The following is a 16,311-nucleotide window of genomic DNA, read 5'->3' on the forward strand; positions in this document are numbered from 1 at the left end:
TAATAAACCGCTTCATAATTCCCTGTGAGCAAGTGATGTGATGGTCGTTTAGTTCTAAACTGTCTGCTACTCCCCTACCCCTTTCCCACCACTCTCAGGGGACACCCACGCACCGTATATCGCCGGCTTTCACCAGACAAAAATAACCACAACGTTCGTCGTAATAGATATCCAGCATTGCAAAAAGGTAGAAACCCATTCCAGTATCTAGAAGACTTACAACGCAAAACAAAATATTCGACCCTGATGGGGATCGAACCCACAATCTCTGCCTTTCATAAACGTGAGGTCACGTTAGTCGGAGGGCAACGCGGTACCTTTTCGCCACAGGGCCAGACAGTTGTACGATTTTAAAACTATAGTATGCTATACTCCACTACACCTCGCTCCTCCAATCGAATCCCGAAATTGAGGATTTTTGAAATCTTTGTGTCATCTCGCACTCAACCCAGCTCATGTGAGCAGATATATGGAGGACAACTCCGGGCGCCTCTTGGCTCTTAACACACACCATACTCCAGTTTATCTCTTGATATGGCCGGAAACTATGTTGGTGACTCGGATGTGAAAGATGGTCTTCCTCCTTTCGATCACGTGAAGTACTCGCCGCCCCCTTTTACTTCCCTGGTCTGCAGTTGCTAAGCATTGCGCAGTCCCTTGAAGCTGTTTGATATTGCTAGAGAGCAGGGAAGACCACTGTATACCTCGGCGCCTATGGTGAGGTATAGCAAGGTAGGCAGGACTGGAGGGCATGTTACGGGACTGTGGCTGATGAACTGGATAGCTTGCTTTTCGTCAGACAGTGCATAAGTATGGCGTTGACCTATGCTGGACACCGATGGTATGCTCCATTCTGCCCTGGGCCATCATCAAGGATCACCACTTACGTTCTTTCCGCAGATCCTAGCAAAAGAGTTCAACAGAAGCGTCTTCGCCCGGGACAGCGGTACAAACAGCCTCCCTCGCCCCATTTCCTTCCACAGACTCTAACCCCCCACAAGACTTTACACTCCCCCCCTCTCCCACCTCCGTCCCAACCATCCTCCAATTCGGCGCCAACTCCCCCCTCGAGTTCGCGCGCGCAACAAGCACACTGGCACCCTTCGTATCAGGCGTAGACCTCAACTGCGGCTGTCCCCAGTCCTGGGCATGCGCAGAATGTCTCGGCGCCGCGCTGATGAACAAACGCGAGCTCGTTGCTGATATCGTCAAAGAAGCGAAGGCGACGCTGAAGAGGGACGGGTATGAAGGGCAGAGAACAGTTAGTGTTAAAATCAGGATACACAAAGACTTACGGTACTCCCTCCTGACAGCCCAAACTCCACACGCGACTTCCAGAACCCCACAAAGAGACCAGGGAGACTGACAAAACCAGCCAAACAATAGACTTCATCAAGACCGTCCAAGACGCCGGCGTCGACTTCCTCACCATCCACGGTCGCACCAAATCCCAACGCTCCTCCGAACCCGTCAACACAGAAGCTCTCTCCCTCCTCCGCCCCCACGTCACCGTCCCCCTCATCGCCAACGGCGACGTCTCAACCCTCGCAATCGCATCTTCCATCGCCGCCGAAACGGGCATCGACGGCGTCATGTCCGCGCGCGATATCCTGGCCAACCCGGCCCTGTTCGCGGGGCACGATGCGTGTCCGTGGGAGGCGGTGGAGCACTTCATGAATCGCGTTGTCAGGGCGCCGATTCCGTTTAAGCTTGTGTTGCATCATTTGAGTCAGATGACGGGGAGTGCTGGAGGGGGGAAGCCAGCGTTGTTGGGGAAGGAGGAGAGGGGGGGACTGATGGAGTGTCGGGATATGATTGAGGTGATTGATTTTTTGGATCGGGTCAAGGGGATTACACGGCTTTAGATGGGGGTATATAAATGATAGGCATATAAATGATGGCAATGGAACAGAACTAAATGGATATGGCTTGTACATGTAGATTATGCTTCTATTTTGTTGTACATTCCGGGCTAGATTTTTCAAACCGCCCATACGAGCGCCCTTTACCCCTTTCCCTCGCCAACCAATCACCTGCAACCACCACACCTATAATAAATCGTACATCTAAAGACATGCCGCCATGACTTCGATCAAAGAGTGGGGAGAGCCAGACCGTCGAGTCCAGTAACCAAAGCAGACCCCTTGGGCCAAAGCGCCATCGCTCGGGCGCAACGAACTCCCACCTCCACACATGCTATATACATACAAAATATGCCTTACAATTACAGTACATTTCGGCTGCCCCCTGCTGAAATACGTATTTTCCATAGCGGCGAAACCTAGATCGATCCCCGGAGCCACAAAGGAAATCGCTATGCAAAAGAATGCCGACAAAAAAGGGCCCGTTTTTAGTACTCGAAAAGAAAATTCAAGATGATCGCGCTCCTCATATGTAGTCGCGTCCGCTCTTCTGCAGCTCGATAAGCCTCCAGCCGCGGGTCTCGGGGTTGTTGACTTCCTCCGGGATGCGGGTCACGCCGATGGCGTAGGTGACCAGCTGGACCTTATCCTCCATTCCGGCAGCGAGGTCGTTGGACTTCGCGTTGCGGTAGACGTGAACCTCCTGTGTCCTGCAGGTGACGATGAAGACTGGGACATCTCCGGGCTCCAGCATTCTCGCGGACATAATGTCGACGTGCCTGATATCCAAGATCCTTCCGTCCGACTTCAAGCCAGCAGTGGTGTACTGCTTTGATAACGCGTCGTAGACCGAGAACTGTGCTGCGCTGAGCCACAGTCTAAGAGTCTCGGTATCACCCTTGACGTATGCGTCGAGAACTTCAGGAAGGATATATTCGCGCATCTCACGGAGGAACGGCTCGAGCTGGAATCCAGGGTCCATCTCGCGGAACTTCTTGATGACCATTGCCGTCTCGTTCTCGGCGAAGAAGCCGGCAATGCGGTCCGAGATCGATCGCGCAGTCGATACGAGGGGGTTTTCAGATTCGTTGTAGGCCGATTTCATTGAGAACAGACCCTGCATGACCTTGTTGGAGTCGCGGAACTCGCGCCACGACTCCTTCCAGGCTGCATCCTTGTGAAGAGTGACATTGGTTCCGGCACTGCAAATTGTTAGCATCAAGTTTCTAGTAGGCGAGGGTATAATCGTACTTTGGATCTTCTTTGGCGACTTCCCGAGGACCTGGAACACCGCCGTTTTCAGCGAGCTCTCTGGCCTCTCTCGACTTCCTCCTCTCCTCCTTCTCAACCCATCCACCATATCTCGAGCTGCTACCATCATCGATAACATTCTTCACGTTCTTGTATGCTTCGGTCTCGCGAAGCGGCCGGGTTGACTTCTCAAGCACGTCCCCGGTGGCGTTGACCGTCGACCGAACACCCTTCACCACATGTGTATCCCACGTCCACGCAGCTCCTTTACCCACGGCACCAGCAGTTGTCTTCAACACCTTCGCGCCGGTAGACGAGACTCTGCTTGTGCTAGCCTCGTATGCTTGACGTGCGCGCTTTACCGATTCGCTCTCCGTGAATTGATGGGCTGAATCCGACAGGGCCTTGGTTCCCTCGTTCCACTCCTTCGAGGACTTGAACTCGGACTGCAATGTTTCGGTAAACACCTGCCACGGTGACTTCTCTCCGTGAGGTGGAGGGGGTGGTGGGGCTTCCTTCTTCTCCTCTTTATCGCCTTCGGACTTCTCTTCGTCCTTCGGCTTCTCCTCTCCAGCTTGCTCGGGGTTTTCGCTGGCCTTCTTGGCAGCTTCCTCTGCAGTCTCCTGGGTGGCAGATTCTTCCTTGGGGACGTCCTTCGCCGTGTCCTTGCTCTTCTCCCGTCTCAGCGATGCCGACTGATGAAGAGTTCGCCTAGATCGGGGGGAGGCTTGGTCGGCTAGAAAGGATTCGGGTAAGAATTGGGATCTCAGTGGTAATAATTCAACACGTAGAGAAGATGTAGAAGTAGAGTGAAGACCGGCAATCTGCGCCTGGCTGATAGACTGCGTATATGCCGCGATTCGTGTGTTCACAGGCCTTGCCGCAGTCGCAGCCCTTAAGGGAGAGCTCAGCAGCGCTGTTGCCGACAGCCGTAAACCGTTCATGTCGCCCTTTGATGTTCCCTTCGCAGGCAAAAAAAAAGTCGCTAGATATGATAGATGCCCACAAATGCAGGCAATGCCGATACAGGACAAGAGTCGCTGGGGAAAGAGAGGATTGGGGGGGGGCAACTCGGGTGTCGATGTTGTGCCTGTGGCGGCGCTCCGATATATTTTCCCCAACTACCAAATTGACAAAAATATAAGGGCGACGGGAGTTGCCGGCTCGGCACTAGCGGAACTAGTACATGCGATGTAAGTTTATTGATCAAGTTCCTCCTCACGAGACATTCCACATCGCAGTCAACAACAAAGCACAATGAGTAGGACGGCGGTCAGACATGTGGTGGCTCTTACGGCGCTCTCTGGAAGGGCAGAGGCTCCCGCCATCGCGAGGCCTGGTTTCCAATGCCTGCAGCGACAGCAATTTTCACAAGCCCCCCCACGCCGAGCAGAGGGCGACGAGCAATCCCCGACATCTGCTCCCTTTAAAGCAGACTCGACCCTGGGTCTCTCATCCAACAAGTCATCCTCCAGCGCCTCCAGCCCTGCCAAACGCCCCGCCCTCAGCGACCTCTCCGCCATCTTCGAAGAAGGACAGGCCTCGAAGTCGAGCTCGCGATTCCCCAGCCCAGCCGGACTGTCAGCATATAACAACCTGAGCGCACAGCAGCGCTATGAGGAGCCGCACCACTTGCACGTGTACGCCACGAAGCATAACACGCACATCACGGTGACACGGCCGAACCGCGACCCGGTTATCTCGATGTCGACAGGGAACATTGGGTTCAAGCACTCGCAGAGGAAGCACTACGATACGGCGTTCCAGCTGGCTAGTTATGTGTTTGGGCGGATGAGGGATACGGGGTTGCTCTCGCAGATTAAGAAGTTGGAGGTTGTCTTGAGAGGGTTTGGGCAGGGGAGAGAGGCAGTTACGAAGGCGATTTTGGGGGTGGAGGGGATGCCGTTCAGAGGGAAGATTGTGAGGGTTACGGATGCTACGAGGCTTAAGTTTGGTGGTACGAGAAGTCCAAGGCCAAAGAGATTGTAAGCCGCAGATGCTACCATGGATGTTGTATTAGAGTGTTGGCTGGAGATACGGGGATGCGGTTGGCTCATCACATGGCAGAGTTCACGCTGTATTTTATAAATATGTAACTTTTTACTAGAAACGGAAGAACCCTTGGGTATCAAAATCTCATAAACGCCGCCCGCCCGCCCTCCCTTGCTAAAAGAATGTCGTGGTTGCATATAGGTCGTGAGGGTAGATCAGATGCCTCGTGGTAAAGGAGCCCGTTCTGCTGGTGGCACCACTCGCCCAGATGTATCCCTGATGGGAGCCTTTCCCTTCCCCTTCGCACCGTTCCTTCTTTCCCTGTCGTTCTCATACTCGTCATCGTCTGTCTCGTCGCTGAAGCTACGTCGGTATTGCCGCGTAGGAAGCATCCTTGAACTTTCATTTGCATCATCCTCGTCTCCATCAACCAACTCTCCATCTGCAGTGTCGAAGTCCGGGGGGGCGATCCATTCTTTCGGTACGACGCATGGCAAAGCGATACCGATGCTAGCTGCCCGGTTAAGCCAGCCGGGCCCAGGTCTCCCGGTCAGCTTCTCACACAGGTATGATGTGAAGTGGTTGCAGTTTCGTGTGAGGATATTGTATGACGTTCCTTGAAACTCTTCGGAAGCTGCCTTGATGATGGCTTCTATCTCTTCTGCGGGTGCCAAGGTGAAGCCTTGGAGGACCTCGCACTTGAACGTGCCTCCAGGTGGTTCAGACTGCGGCCTCGTCCAGTAGACGCCCGTCATGCCGCGCTTGTCGTGCCCGCCGTATGCGTATTCTTTTCCGCTGATGACGACGCCAGAGTGGAGGAGTGAGGAGCCTATTGCCCACAGAACTGTCGAGAACTTGCCAGGCTACATCGTACAGTCAGCGTCGTGCCATAGAGACCAGTTTCACCAAATAAATATAAAACAGGGTGGCAGATAACATACAGGCAGCAGATCATAGACATTGATCATGACTTCGGTCTTTTGCAGCGATAAAGTGTGTCGATGTCTCGAACCCGAATGACGCCCTTTGGAGGGTTTGTTGGGAGGCATGGTGGCGGTTAAGCTCCAGAAAGAGGGAAACGGTGGTGAAATGTGTAGAAAGAGAGCTATTAGGATTGAGAAGATGATGCCCAGAATCGGTTCAAGGGGTGGTATGTATCCGTTTCTAGGGTTTTGAGGAATGTAGGAGCTTGGATGGGTCTCAGACTGGGGTTTAGGCTTATCGGCCTAACTCGCGCTACCTTGCGTGATAATCAGGAAGGATCGGCGCGTATCAACTATGATCCGAGGGACCAAGATTAATCCGGACAGCGACCTATGGGGGTTCCCACACACGTCCTTCCCACTACCTCCCCCTCCTTCCCTCCCCCCAGTTAGCCCCTCCAACCGCCACCATAACACCACACACTACTTCTCCTGGTGCTTTGCGCATCGCTTCTTCTTCTATATTTCATCTTTTTACTCGATCTGCAGCAAGAACTGCAATCGTACACAAGAACCTGCTTAGCTGCACGGTTTACACTTCTCAATCAAGAACTTACGCAAAAAGTCGTAAGATGCCACCAAAGAAGGCCGCCGTGGAGGAGAAGGTCCTCTTGGGCCGACCTGGCAACAGCTTGAAGAGCGGAATCGTATGTTCGACCACTACCACCACCACCAGCCAGCCATCGCGATGATGAATAAAAAGTAACGTCGTTGACGAAAATCTCAGGTCGGCCTTGCCAACGTCGGAAAGTCCACGCTCTTCCAAGCTATCACCAAGTGCTCGCTCGGAAACCCCGCCGTATGTTGACTACACACCTGCCCCCGCACGTTGCTCTTGCTGATGGGACGTAGAACTTCCCATATGCCACCATCGACCCCGAGGAGGCGCGCGTCATTGTGCCCGATGAGAGATACGACTGGCTCTGCGAGAAATACAACCCCAAATCCCGCGTGCCTGCCAACCTGACAGTCTACGATATTGCTGGTCTGACCCGTGGTGCCTCCACCGGTGCCGGACTCGGAAACGCTTTCTTGTCGCATATCCGTGCCGTCGATGCCATCTTCCAGGTCGTTCGCTGCTTCGATGATGCCGAGATTATTCACGTCGAGGGTGATGTCAACCCCTGCAGAGATTTGGACATTATCAGCGAGGAGCTGCGCATCAAGGACATCGAGTTCACCGAGAAGGCGCTCGAGGCCATGAAGAAGCTTACCCGTCGTGGTGGCCAGAGTCTTGAGGTCAAGAAGCTCAAGGAGGAGGAGGCTACCATCGAGAAGGTCCTTGCCATGCTGAAGGATGGCAAGGATGTCCGCAAGGGCACCTGGACACCAAAAGAGGTATGTTGACCGCTTTTTATCTTCCCCCCCTTTATATGATGACAAATGGTCAAGAGACCAGATATATAACCCAGCTCGTCGAGGCACAACGTGCACCATGAGATAAGAAACATGTTCTGATTACAACATCTTCAATATTATATGATAATACATTAGCGTCTTGGATACTGACCAACAATACAGGTCGAGCACATCAACCCTCTGTTCCTGCTCAGCGCCAAGCCCGTCGTGTACTTGGTCAACCTCAGCGAGAAAGATTACATCCGCAAGAAGAACAAGCATCTCGGCAAGATCGCAGAGTGGCTGAAGGAGCACGCCGCTGGAGACCCAATTCTTCCCCTGTCCGTCTGCCTCGAGGAGCGTTTGACCCGCTTCGAGACTGAGGAGGAGGTCCAGGCTGAGCTGAAGTCTCTCGGCGTCGAGTCCGCCCTCCCCAAGATCGTCGTCACCATGCGCAAGGTCCTGAACCTCGGCAGCTTCTTCACGACTGGAACCGATGAGGTCCGCCAGTGGACTATCCGCAACGGCACCAAGGCACCTCAGGCGGCTGGTGTCATCCATGGTGATTTCGAGAAGACTTTCATCCAGGCCATTGTCTACAACTTTGAGAAACTCAAGGAGCTTGGTAGCGAGGCTGAGATTAAGGCAAAGGGACAGATTCAGACCAAGGGCAAGGACTACGTGGTTAACGATGGTGACATCCTTTTGATCAAGGCTGGAGCCGCAAAGAGCTAAATCTACATATCTTAATAAATCTTAATAAAGAAGATATGTTGTGGTTGCATGCCTTTTGACGCTATGTCTTTTGTATAGCTGAGGCAGGGTTGGGTTGGGTTGGCGTTGGCGGAAATGAACCCAATCACTCACATAGAATGAGGGTATTCCGTAGAATCTACGGATAAGCAGCCATAATACAAAGCGTATGCCGTAAACTGTGAGGCAATGAACTTAATAAATCAATGTGTGGGTCTGGTGGATTGTGTGATATATTTTCTCGTGTGACTATACAGTATTCAATGCTATTCCATAAATCAATTGTTTTAAAACAAAGACTGGATTTTTATTAATCTAGCATCAGTGAAGGACACATACTCACCCAAAAACCAAAATATGAAGCCTATTTAGCTTCATTTAGCACTGTTTAGCCCATATTATAGCTTTCTCATACGTTTTGGTTTCGTCGCTTGGAGCTAAGGTACCACGTTTTGATAAATTCGAAAAAGGCCTTGCCCCGCCAGACCCAAATTCCCTAGCGCACACGTTCATAAAGCACCAGCTGCATCCATCGCCTTCTCCCACCTCACCCCCACCCAACTCAACAAACCTACAAACTTGCATCATTACCCGTCGCAAAAATGGTGAGTTCACCCAATCCCTGTGTACAGTTCAGCAGACCCCTCTAACCGTGATCCAGGCGACTCAAACAACCAAGCAGCGCCTCGCGCTGTCCATCATTGACTTCCTCAACACCTCCCTCAAAGATGGCACCCTCACCGCCGACGACGCCGAGTCCATCGAGATCGCCACGAACTGCATCTCCGAGGCTTTCAACGTGACGCCCTCTGGACCATCGACCGAGTCCCAGTCGCTCCTCCAGGTATATAGCGTCTACGAGAACCTGCGCTCCAAGACAGCCGCCTCCTCCTCCGCCTCGGCTGCCGCCCCTGCACCCTCCGCAGCCGCCCCAACCGACGAGGAGAAGAAGCGGGCTGAGTCGCTCAAGAGCCGCGGCAACTCCGCCATGGCGACCAAGGACTACGCCTCCGCCATCGACCTGTACACCCAAGCCCTCGCGCTCGTCCCAGGAAACCCAATCTTCCTCTCCAACCGCGCAGCCGCCTACTCGGCATCCAAGGACCACGAGTCCGCGCGTGCCGACGCAGAGGCGTCCGTCGCTGCGGACCCAAAGTACACGAAGGCGTGGTCGCGGCTCGGACTAGCGCGCTTCGCCCTCGGCGACGCCAAGGGCAGCATGGAGGCGTATGAGAAGGGCATCGAGTATGAAGGGAACGGAGGAAGCGAGGCAATGAGGAGGGGATTTGAGACGGCGAAGAGGAAGTCTGAGCAGGAGGCTCTGACCAGCGGCGGGGATGATGATGAGCTGCCAAGTGCGCGGGGTCTTGGTGGTGCGGGCGGTGCTGGGGGAATGCCGGATTTGAGCTCGTTGGCGGGGATGTTCGGGGGTGGTGCAGGCGGAGCAGGAGGGATGCCGGATTTGAGCAGCATCATGAGCAACCCAATGTTTGCGTCGATGGCGCAGAACCTGATGAGCAACCCGGACATGATGAACAACCTGATGAGCAACCCGCAACTACGGGACATGGCGAGCCGATTCGGTGGTGGTGGTGGCGGGGGAGAGGGTGCCGGAACCCCAGATTTGGCAAGCTTGATGCAGGATCCCAGCATTGCCGAGATGTAAGTTTTTCCTTCCGTGCTCAGGTTGGAAGATTGACGCTAATACATGTCCCTAGGGCGAGGAATATGATGGGCGGTGCTGGTCGTGGCGCTGGTGGCGCTGGACGCGGAGCTGGAAACTAAGTTTGAAGGGCTGCGACTGGAGTATGAGGATATGATGCCACGACTTTCGTTTGGGTACAACATAAAGATTGGATAGAGAAATACTTTAATGTCCCATAAGTGCCAGGCTGAATTTGCAAAGTGAACGTCTGTGGATTGCGCTGCAAGTCTTGGGCAGCCTTTACGTGTATAGCTTGAACTAATTTGTGCGAGGGAGCTTCAGTTGAACCCCCCAATGAGCTATCAATTGAGTCTTTGGCCTCGCGAAGGTAGAGTTGGAGCTTTGATATTCCCAATTTTGAGTCCTCGCCACGTTCACCTCGGCCCACATATTCACCACACAACATATTTCTTAAAAGTCTCGAGGAATACAAACGGACAGTACCAAATCTAATGATGCACCAACGAGATAGATAACTACTGAAACTAAACTTTTCCTTAACCTAAAGACTACAAAGCTGATGCTCACCTGCGCTTCGCCGCCAGTCCATTTATACCTCTAAAACCTCTAAAAATGTTCTCCGACGCAGCTTGTATAGACCGACAAATGTTGCCAATGGGATAAAAATGCCTTTTTCAAACCGAGATATGAAATTGAAACTCTTCCCTTCAGATGCCCATATGAACCTGCTCCGATTTCGCCACCCTTTTCGCCGTTCGTCCGCCCCCCTAAGATATCCCACGAGGGCAATCATGCTGCGTCGAAAGATTTCTGTGCGGGTGACCATGAGATTACAGAAATCTGTCGGCAGGTATAGTGGAGAGACCCATCGGCGGAGCCCCGGTATCAGCAGAATCGTCGCGCGATTTACTTTGCACCGACAAAGCGGAGCTGCGACTGACCTTGCTTCTAAGCCTCCAATGACGACCGCGTCGGCAAGGCCTCCCGCGACTTCAACTGTCCGAATGACAAGGCGGTGGATCACTTGGGGCTGTCACGCGTCGATGATTCTATTTTTATATTAGCATATCATTAACACAAGGTTACAAACGAAGATGTCGTACTGCCTGGACATAGGGGGCAAATGATAGTTGTATCTCACCAGAGCTGTTTATTCCACTCCCAGACGCCTCAGTCTTGTTCGAGGGACCATTTACATAGCTCGCTGGATCGCTCTTCGTATGGTTTCGACGCCCATACCGAGAGAGTGGGCGCTTGGCACTTGATCTTCCTCCCTTGGGCTCATCTACTCCACTAGCATTTCCAGGCCTCTCGGACAGCGCATTCGTCTCGGCTGTTCCATGGAAACCGCTTGAGAAAACCATACTTTCGCCTTGGCTTTGCGTGTCGTGCAAGCTTCCACTGCCAAAAGTACCTCTTGATTCCGAACTTTGATTCTGTTCTTGTGTGGCAGTCCTCAAACGGACAGGCACAAACTCTGGACTGTCCGCCTTGAGTTTGGTTTTGTTCACCTTGGGCCCATCTGCTGAGGCTACTGAACAGTCCTTCTCAAAATGGTCTGTCTTTTGCAATGCTGCAGCAAGAGTCGTGGTTCCTTTTTGCTTTTGAACATCGTTTACAATGGTAGCGTCGGAATTTTTTGGGCTCCCAGGAGACGAAAGACTCTCTCCTGGTTTCACAAAAAGTTGCTTCGACCACAGGTCAGTGTACTTGCCCTTTGCATGGATAAGCTCGTCGTGAGAGCCGTTCTCGATAATTTCTCCGTCTTTGATAACCAAAATGCGATCTGCTCTCATTATCGTGGAAAGGCGATGGGCGACGATAAAAGTGGTTCGCCCTCTGCATAGTTCCCTAAATGCGTTTTGTATTAACTGCTCGGTAGCACTGTCAACTGCGCTAGTTGCTTCATCAAGAACTATTATCTCTGGACGTTTTAGAATTGCTCGAGCAATGGCGATGCGTTGCTTCTCGCCACCAGAAAGTCGTACTCCGTGACTGCCAACAACCGATTGATAACCGTCAGGAAACGACAAGATTTTATCGTGGAGAGCAGCTGCTTTGCAGGCTTCATGGACGTCTTCAATGCTGGATCCCAGTCTGGCATAACGTATATTGTTCAGGATGGACTCGTTGAAAAGGTCTGGGTCCTGGGGTACGACTCCAATTTTGTCTCTAAGACTTCTTACGGTCACATCCCGGATGTCTTGCCCGTCAATCTTTATGCTGCCATCAGTAACGTCGTAAAATCGGTCGAGAAGCTTGAGTATCGTTGATTTTCCACTTCCAGTTTCGCCTACGAGAGCAATTGTTGAGCCGCCGGGAACGGAAAAGTTGATGTCTCTAAGGGTCTCCTTTCGAGCCTCATAGTGGAAGTGTACATCTTCAAAAACCACTTCGCCTTTTTTGAAAACCAATGGCTGTGCATCCTCTCTGTCCACGACAGTAGGTTTGGCTCGAAATAGTTCCAGCAAGTGCTCGGCATCCATCAGGGACTCGGATATTTTCTTGTAGGCGTTACTGAAAAATGTCAGAGGCCCCCTGAGCTGTGCCCAGTAGGTCAAAAGAATGACAAAATCTCCAGGTGATCTCTCATTGCGCATAACTTGGTATATAGCAAGGAAGCATGCACCGACGAGACCGACTGTAAGGGCGAAGATTTGAACAGCGCCGACAAGAAATATCCCTAACCGGTAGTCCTTCTCCCGTCGCAGCCGATTCTTCACATTCGAGGAGTACCGGTTTTCTTCGTACGGGATGTTATTGAAGTAACTGGCCGTTCGCCAATTGTCGATGCTTGTGTAAACTGATAGCCACTCTTTCCGGTAGCTTTTCATGTACTGCCTACGTTTGTTGGTCGCCAGTGACACTAGCTTCGTAGTGCAGTACACAAATACGACACTTGTAACAGCTAGAATGAGTCCCATGTATGGACCGAAGAGGTAGTTCAAGTATATGCAAACAGCGGAGAGATCAATCATCATGGGCATAACCTCAAAAATCATCATTTCTACGAGCTTGGTGACCGACTGTCCTTGGTTAACGGCGCGGTGAATGTCTGCGGAGTCTTTGCCCTCGTGGAAATCCGACGACAAGCTCATTACGTGTTGATGAGATGCAGTACTCAGTGACTGTTCGGCGTATTGTTCAAGAGGTCGCCATAACCAAAACTGCACCCAGCCAATGCAGCTACCAGAATTCAAAAATGTCAGGGAAGCATATACTGTCGCTGCAAACCACGGAGAATTTCCTACAAAAGTTAGAAATGTCAGGAATCTGGAATAGGTGCCTACCTTTGACAAGAGCGTCGGTGACCACACCCAGCTGTCGTGGTATCATAATGTTTAGAAAATTGCCCGTCAAAAGACAGGCTCCTACTGCAACAGCGCGAAGTTGCATGGCTCTATCATGGACTGGCCACACGTGTGGAATAAAAATCTTGGAGGAGTTAGCAATTGCAGTGTAATCGTATTTCCAGTGCACTATACCGAAAAGCCTTTCACATATGCCCACCAGTTTCCGTCGGTTTCCAATCGTTTCTGTACTCGTTCCTGGGCTTTATTGCGTCGCTTGGAATAGATATCATTTTCGTCAGAGTCTGACGAACTGCCATCCTTGGAATTATCGTTTGCAGTTTCTGAAGAGTTTGTCGTAGCCCCATAGCTGGCACCATTCCCATTTGCAGTCCCGTTAGTTTTGGAGCTATGGGGAAGCAGAGACTGGCACTCTTCATCGTGTTCGTCGAAACTTTTGCGGTTTCGAAGCGTCGCGTAGAACGACAGCAATATTACCAGCGTACATATCCGCACACCTTGAATGGACAATGAAATCAAGTCGAACAATCCATACTTGCGAATGAAGATATTGGAAAGAATGAAAAGCGCGATTTCAGATAGAGCAGCTATCGCTGATGCTCCATAGTGTGGATACCACACCGGCAACTCAAACTCCAGAAGCGCCGAAGTCAGAATCAACCATGTCAGAAAGGATGAGACGAGGTAAACCTGTCAAAGTCAGTATAAATTTGAAGGTAATAGACGTCGATGATTTACTGTCTCGTGCTGCTCTGCGGCCCATGGCCTATCAACGAGCATCCGAATTAAGATATTGACGGAATTGGCAGCCTATAGGTCAGAGTTAGCATGCCTATCGTTTGGTTGTTGCTCGCAAAAAACCATTCTCCGTGTCAACAGGGCAAGGGAGGCTTACATATGTTCCTACAACCATAACCATAAGTGACAGAAGGGCTCGTCGTTTGTCATATTGTTCGCTTTTCTTCTTGGCAGCTGCAGGTGTCGTGCAAAACCCAAGCGTAGACGTAAATATGAAATACAGGAGCGATAGTGCTGGGTAGCCGTAGTGTATGACTCCCATAGCCAGAGTGGCCTGTTGGAATGATTTTAGCATGTAGTCAACAATAAAAAGCATCATATTTGGTGGCTGGAAGATTTACCTGATGCGGACGTGTTGAATCCATTTCAATTGGGCTGCCAAACGCCAGCGGTATGAGTGGTTTTCCTGCTATTGATTGAGACGGTTGGGACTAGCGGGCTTCCTGTAAGAGTGCTGTTATAGAGTCAATTCATGAGTTGATGAAAGAGGTCTCCTTGCGGACGAAGGGAGATAGTAGAGGTTGAGGAAGATAAAGACGAAAGAAAAATCTGTGGCGCGTTGTCTCAGTGGGTTGGTTACACGGAGGAAGGAACGTATGGATGTTGTGCCTGCAACCTTGGCGGATATTCCCCTCCTGAGGCGAGTGAGACTGCCTGTTATATGCGAGCTACCCACAATTTATTATACTCGGGCGTACTATCCTCTTTTCAACCTTTGTCGTTTTATTGCGTGGCGTGGATTTTGACAATGGGGAATTCTCGAGTGATAAATCCTTGTTGAGATCTATGGCCTCGTTGGTGGCCAGTGGCTGTGTGAGAAGAGAGACGCCGAACAATGGCAATGATGTCCGAAACCAACGTTGATGCACGACTATTAGTTGAGTCACATTCCAACTCGTCCTTAATCCCTTAGAAAAATAAACACTAAAGAAGAGTACTAATTGGGTTTGCTATAGTCGATCTTGAAAATAGATGAGCCATACGTTGTTGGACTCGTCAGCCTTGTTGCATAAGCCGCAGCCTCGTGACACATTATTACCTAGTGGGATGGATTCCAGCTTACCATATCCCGATATGATTATCTCGCCATGTTTGATTTAGTGGTGCCACCCAGGAGTCTCAGGGCGGAGGATTTACCGCTGAAACCACCAACCAAAACCTACGCTGGTAAATGCTCAAGCAATGGAGAGAGATACCCTGCTCTGTTCTTGTCTGCAGTTTGATTTCGAGCATACAGTCATAATCCGTTAAGTCGATAGCTCGGGTCCCGTAAATACCATCGAGATAGGGTAAATATCGAGATATCGAACGTATTTTGGTAGTGGACAGGGGGGTTGAGGCCAGCAAAACGTATCGACGTAACGTGAATCGAGTATCGACTTAACGCGTCATGACTGTATAGGATATACCCGTATTCTTTCGGCCACAAGTCATCCCCAGCCCATTGTGACCCGGCTTGCAGATCAGAACGACGGCATCAAGCCAATCGAGTCCCCCCTGAGATTATACACCAAGGATTCGCAAATCGGCTCTTTACCTTTCTTGCTCGAGATTCTAGGCACCCTTCACGCGCTAAAATACAGAGACAGTCACAGCGTATTTGTGCTACAGATCTGGCATGACGATCGGTGTCGTCGCACGATCTAGACTTGGTAACACTAGGGACAAGGCGGCGTTGGTCGTCGTCGTTTCCTGCTGTTGCCCGGGCCGGCACAACCCCGATAATTCTGGAAACTCTAGTGGCCAACAGCGCCCGATTAACAAAAGCAATTACGCCTGTTGGAATGCCCGCAATTAGTCGTATCATTCGTCCCACTTTAAACACGGCTCGAGGCTAGCAATCATGTGATACCACAATAGAGGGTTTCAGCTAGGAGAACATAACATGATTACATACCGTTAGCAGTAAGATCTACACCACCCCCTCCCTATAGCCCCCCTATAATACCCCCATGCTAGCGGGCGCCACCTTGCTGGCGCCAAACCCAAAGCATATGTAAGTATGTCCTCACGTCTACATAAGGTCATACCTAGACGTGCCTACATGTAGATTAGTGTATAAAATTAGACCTTAGCAGAGGCTCTACTCTAATGACATAAGATAATATATATAGGGCAAAAACTCGATATACCCAGTAAGAAAACTCCATCTACCCAGTTGGCCGCTAACCCTCCTTTGGAAAGATTAACGTGCCAATGACAGGCGTACTCTCATTTGAGAGTATGTGCTCTCATATGCGTCATACTGACATTCGTTGCACTCAGTTTGCTATCAAACTCAAGAGCAAACTTAGAAATCTCCTCCTCAAACCTACAAGTCACTATACATATTTTGGCTTGTCACACCAACAACAAGA

The 16,311-nt window shown here is 51.1% G+C and overlaps 7 protein-coding genes across 7 annotated transcripts; 4 read left to right on the forward strand and 3 right to left on the reverse strand.

The window, feature by feature from the left end:
- Positions 1 to 280: 280 nt before the first annotated feature.
- On the forward strand, positions 281 to 1,902 carry VC83_09372 (uncharacterized protein). The gene is made up of 6 exons (XM_024472811.1): positions 281 to 599; positions 654 to 732; positions 785 to 841; positions 901 to 946; positions 1,002 to 1,296; positions 1,376 to 1,902. Exons 1-6 carry the CDS (start codon positions 535 to 537, stop codon positions 1,863 to 1,865), a joined length of 1,032 nt encoding a protein of 343 aa, XP_024319644.1. The 5' UTR covers positions 281 to 534; the 3' UTR covers positions 1,866 to 1,902.
- Positions 1,903 to 1,946: 44 nt separating this feature from the next.
- Positions 1,947 to 4,213, reverse strand: TIM44 (protein translocase subunit). The gene is made up of 2 exons (XM_024472812.1): positions 3,114 to 4,213; positions 1,947 to 3,064 (listed from the first exon to the last, which is right to left on the reverse strand). The coding sequence occupies exons 1-2, from the start codon at positions 4,055 to 4,057 to the stop codon at positions 2,389 to 2,391; spliced, it is 1,620 nt and encodes a 539-aa protein (XP_024319645.1). The 5' UTR covers positions 4,058 to 4,213; the 3' UTR covers positions 1,947 to 2,388.
- VC83_09374 (uncharacterized protein) lies at positions 4,214 to 5,261 on the forward strand. Its single transcript, XM_024472813.1, has one exon. The coding sequence runs from the start codon at positions 4,371 to 4,373 to the stop codon at positions 5,100 to 5,102; it is 732 nt and encodes a 243-aa protein (XP_024319641.1). The 5' UTR covers positions 4,214 to 4,370; the 3' UTR covers positions 5,103 to 5,261.
- Positions 5,262 to 5,271: 10 nt separating this feature from the next.
- Positions 5,272 to 6,321, reverse strand: VC83_09375 (uncharacterized protein). Its single transcript, XM_024472814.1, has 2 exons — positions 6,047 to 6,321; positions 5,272 to 5,968 (listed from the first exon to the last, which is right to left on the reverse strand). The coding sequence occupies exons 1-2, from the start codon at positions 6,152 to 6,154 to the stop codon at positions 5,321 to 5,323; spliced, it is 756 nt and encodes a 251-aa protein (XP_024319642.1). The 5' UTR covers positions 6,155 to 6,321; the 3' UTR covers positions 5,272 to 5,320.
- A 140-nt stretch (positions 6,322 to 6,461) lies between these two features.
- On the forward strand, positions 6,462 to 8,446 carry OLA1 (Obg-like ATPase). The gene is made up of 4 exons (XM_024472815.1): positions 6,462 to 6,735; positions 6,816 to 6,887; positions 6,941 to 7,426; positions 7,610 to 8,446. The coding sequence occupies exons 1-4, from the start codon at positions 6,661 to 6,663 to the stop codon at positions 8,159 to 8,161; spliced, it is 1,185 nt and encodes a 394-aa protein (XP_024319646.1). The 5' UTR covers positions 6,462 to 6,660; the 3' UTR covers positions 8,162 to 8,446.
- Positions 8,447 to 8,641: 195 nt separating this feature from the next.
- Positions 8,642 to 10,071, forward strand: VC83_09377 (uncharacterized protein). Its single transcript, XM_024472816.1, has 3 exons — positions 8,642 to 8,784; positions 8,841 to 9,841; positions 9,898 to 10,071. Exons 1-3 carry the CDS (start codon positions 8,782 to 8,784, stop codon positions 9,962 to 9,964), a joined length of 1,071 nt encoding a protein of 356 aa, XP_024319639.1. The 5' UTR covers positions 8,642 to 8,781; the 3' UTR covers positions 9,965 to 10,071.
- A 247-nt stretch (positions 10,072 to 10,318) lies between these two features.
- On the reverse strand, positions 10,319 to 15,271 carry VC83_09378 (uncharacterized protein). The gene is made up of 8 exons (XM_024472817.1): positions 15,018 to 15,271; positions 14,296 to 14,955; positions 14,052 to 14,228; positions 13,895 to 13,966; positions 13,331 to 13,846; positions 13,136 to 13,280; positions 10,987 to 13,092; positions 10,319 to 10,894 (listed from the first exon to the last, which is right to left on the reverse strand). The coding sequence occupies exons 2-8, from the start codon at positions 14,317 to 14,319 to the stop codon at positions 10,866 to 10,868; spliced, it is 3,069 nt and encodes a 1,022-aa protein (XP_024319638.1). The 5' UTR covers positions 14,320 to 14,955; positions 15,018 to 15,271; the 3' UTR covers positions 10,319 to 10,865.
- Between the last annotated feature and the right edge of the window lie 1,040 nt (positions 15,272 to 16,311).

Source organism: Pseudogymnoascus destructans (genome assembly GCF_001641265.1).
Source record: "Pseudogymnoascus destructans isolate 20631-21 unplaced genomic scaffold scaffold_45, whole genome shotgun sequence".
Lineage (NCBI taxonomy): Eukaryota > Fungi > Ascomycota > Leotiomycetes > Thelebolales > Thelebolaceae > Pseudogymnoascus > Pseudogymnoascus destructans.

Excerpts from the sequence above, each read along its gene's own strand:
- VC83_09372 (XM_024472811.1), top strand. The coding sequence starts at position 535 with ATGGCCGGAAACTATGTTGGTGACTCGGATGTGAAAGATGGTCTTCCT. Across the intron at positions 600-653 it reads CCTCCTTTCGATCACGTGAA|TCCCTTGAAGCTGTTTGATA; the intron begins GTACTCGCCGCC and ends AGCATTGCGCAG. Across the intron at positions 1,297-1,375 it reads AGGATACACAAAGACTTACG|CCAAACAATAGACTTCATCA; the intron begins GTACTCCCTCCT and ends TGACAAAACCAG.
- TIM44 (XM_024472812.1), bottom strand. The coding sequence starts at position 4,057 with ATGAACGGTTTACGGCTGTCGGCAACAGCGCTGCTGAGCTCTCCCTTA. Across the intron at positions 3,065-3,113 it reads GTCGCCAAAGAAGATCCAAA|TGCCGGAACCAATGTCACTC; the intron begins GTACGATTATAC and ends AACAATTTGCAG.
- VC83_09374 (XM_024472813.1), top strand. The coding sequence starts at position 4,371 with ATGAGTAGGACGGCGGTCAGACATGTGGTGGCTCTTACGGCGCTCTCT.
- VC83_09375 (XM_024472814.1), bottom strand. The coding sequence starts at position 6,154 with ATGCCTCCCAACAAACCCTCCAAAGGGCGTCATTCGGGTTCGAGACAT. Across the intron at positions 5,969-6,046 it reads ATGTCTATGATCTGCTGCCT|CCTGGCAAGTTCTCGACAGT; the intron begins GTATGTTATCTG and ends TGTACGATGTAG.
- OLA1 (XM_024472815.1), top strand. The coding sequence starts at position 6,661 with ATGCCACCAAAGAAGGCCGCCGTGGAGGAGAAGGTCCTCTTGGGCCGA. Across the intron at positions 6,736-6,815 it reads ACAGCTTGAAGAGCGGAATC|GTCGGCCTTGCCAACGTCGG; the intron begins GTATGTTCGACC and ends CGAAAATCTCAG. Across the intron at positions 6,888-6,940 it reads GCTCGCTCGGAAACCCCGCC|AACTTCCCATATGCCACCAT; the intron begins GTATGTTGACTA and ends GATGGGACGTAG.
- VC83_09377 (XM_024472816.1), top strand. Across the intron at positions 9,842-9,897 it reads GATCCCAGCATTGCCGAGAT|GGCGAGGAATATGATGGGCG; the intron begins GTAAGTTTTTCC and ends ACATGTCCCTAG.
- VC83_09378 (XM_024472817.1), bottom strand. The coding sequence starts at position 14,319 with ATGGATTCAACACGTCCGCATCAG. Across the intron at positions 13,093-13,135 it reads CACCGACGCTCTTGTCAAAG|GAAATTCTCCGTGGTTTGCA; the intron begins GTAGGCACCTAT and ends TAACTTTTGTAG. Across the intron at positions 10,895-10,986 it reads GAGTGGAATAAACAGCTCTG|AATCATCGACGCGTGACAGC; the intron begins GTGAGATACAAC and ends ATATAAAAATAG.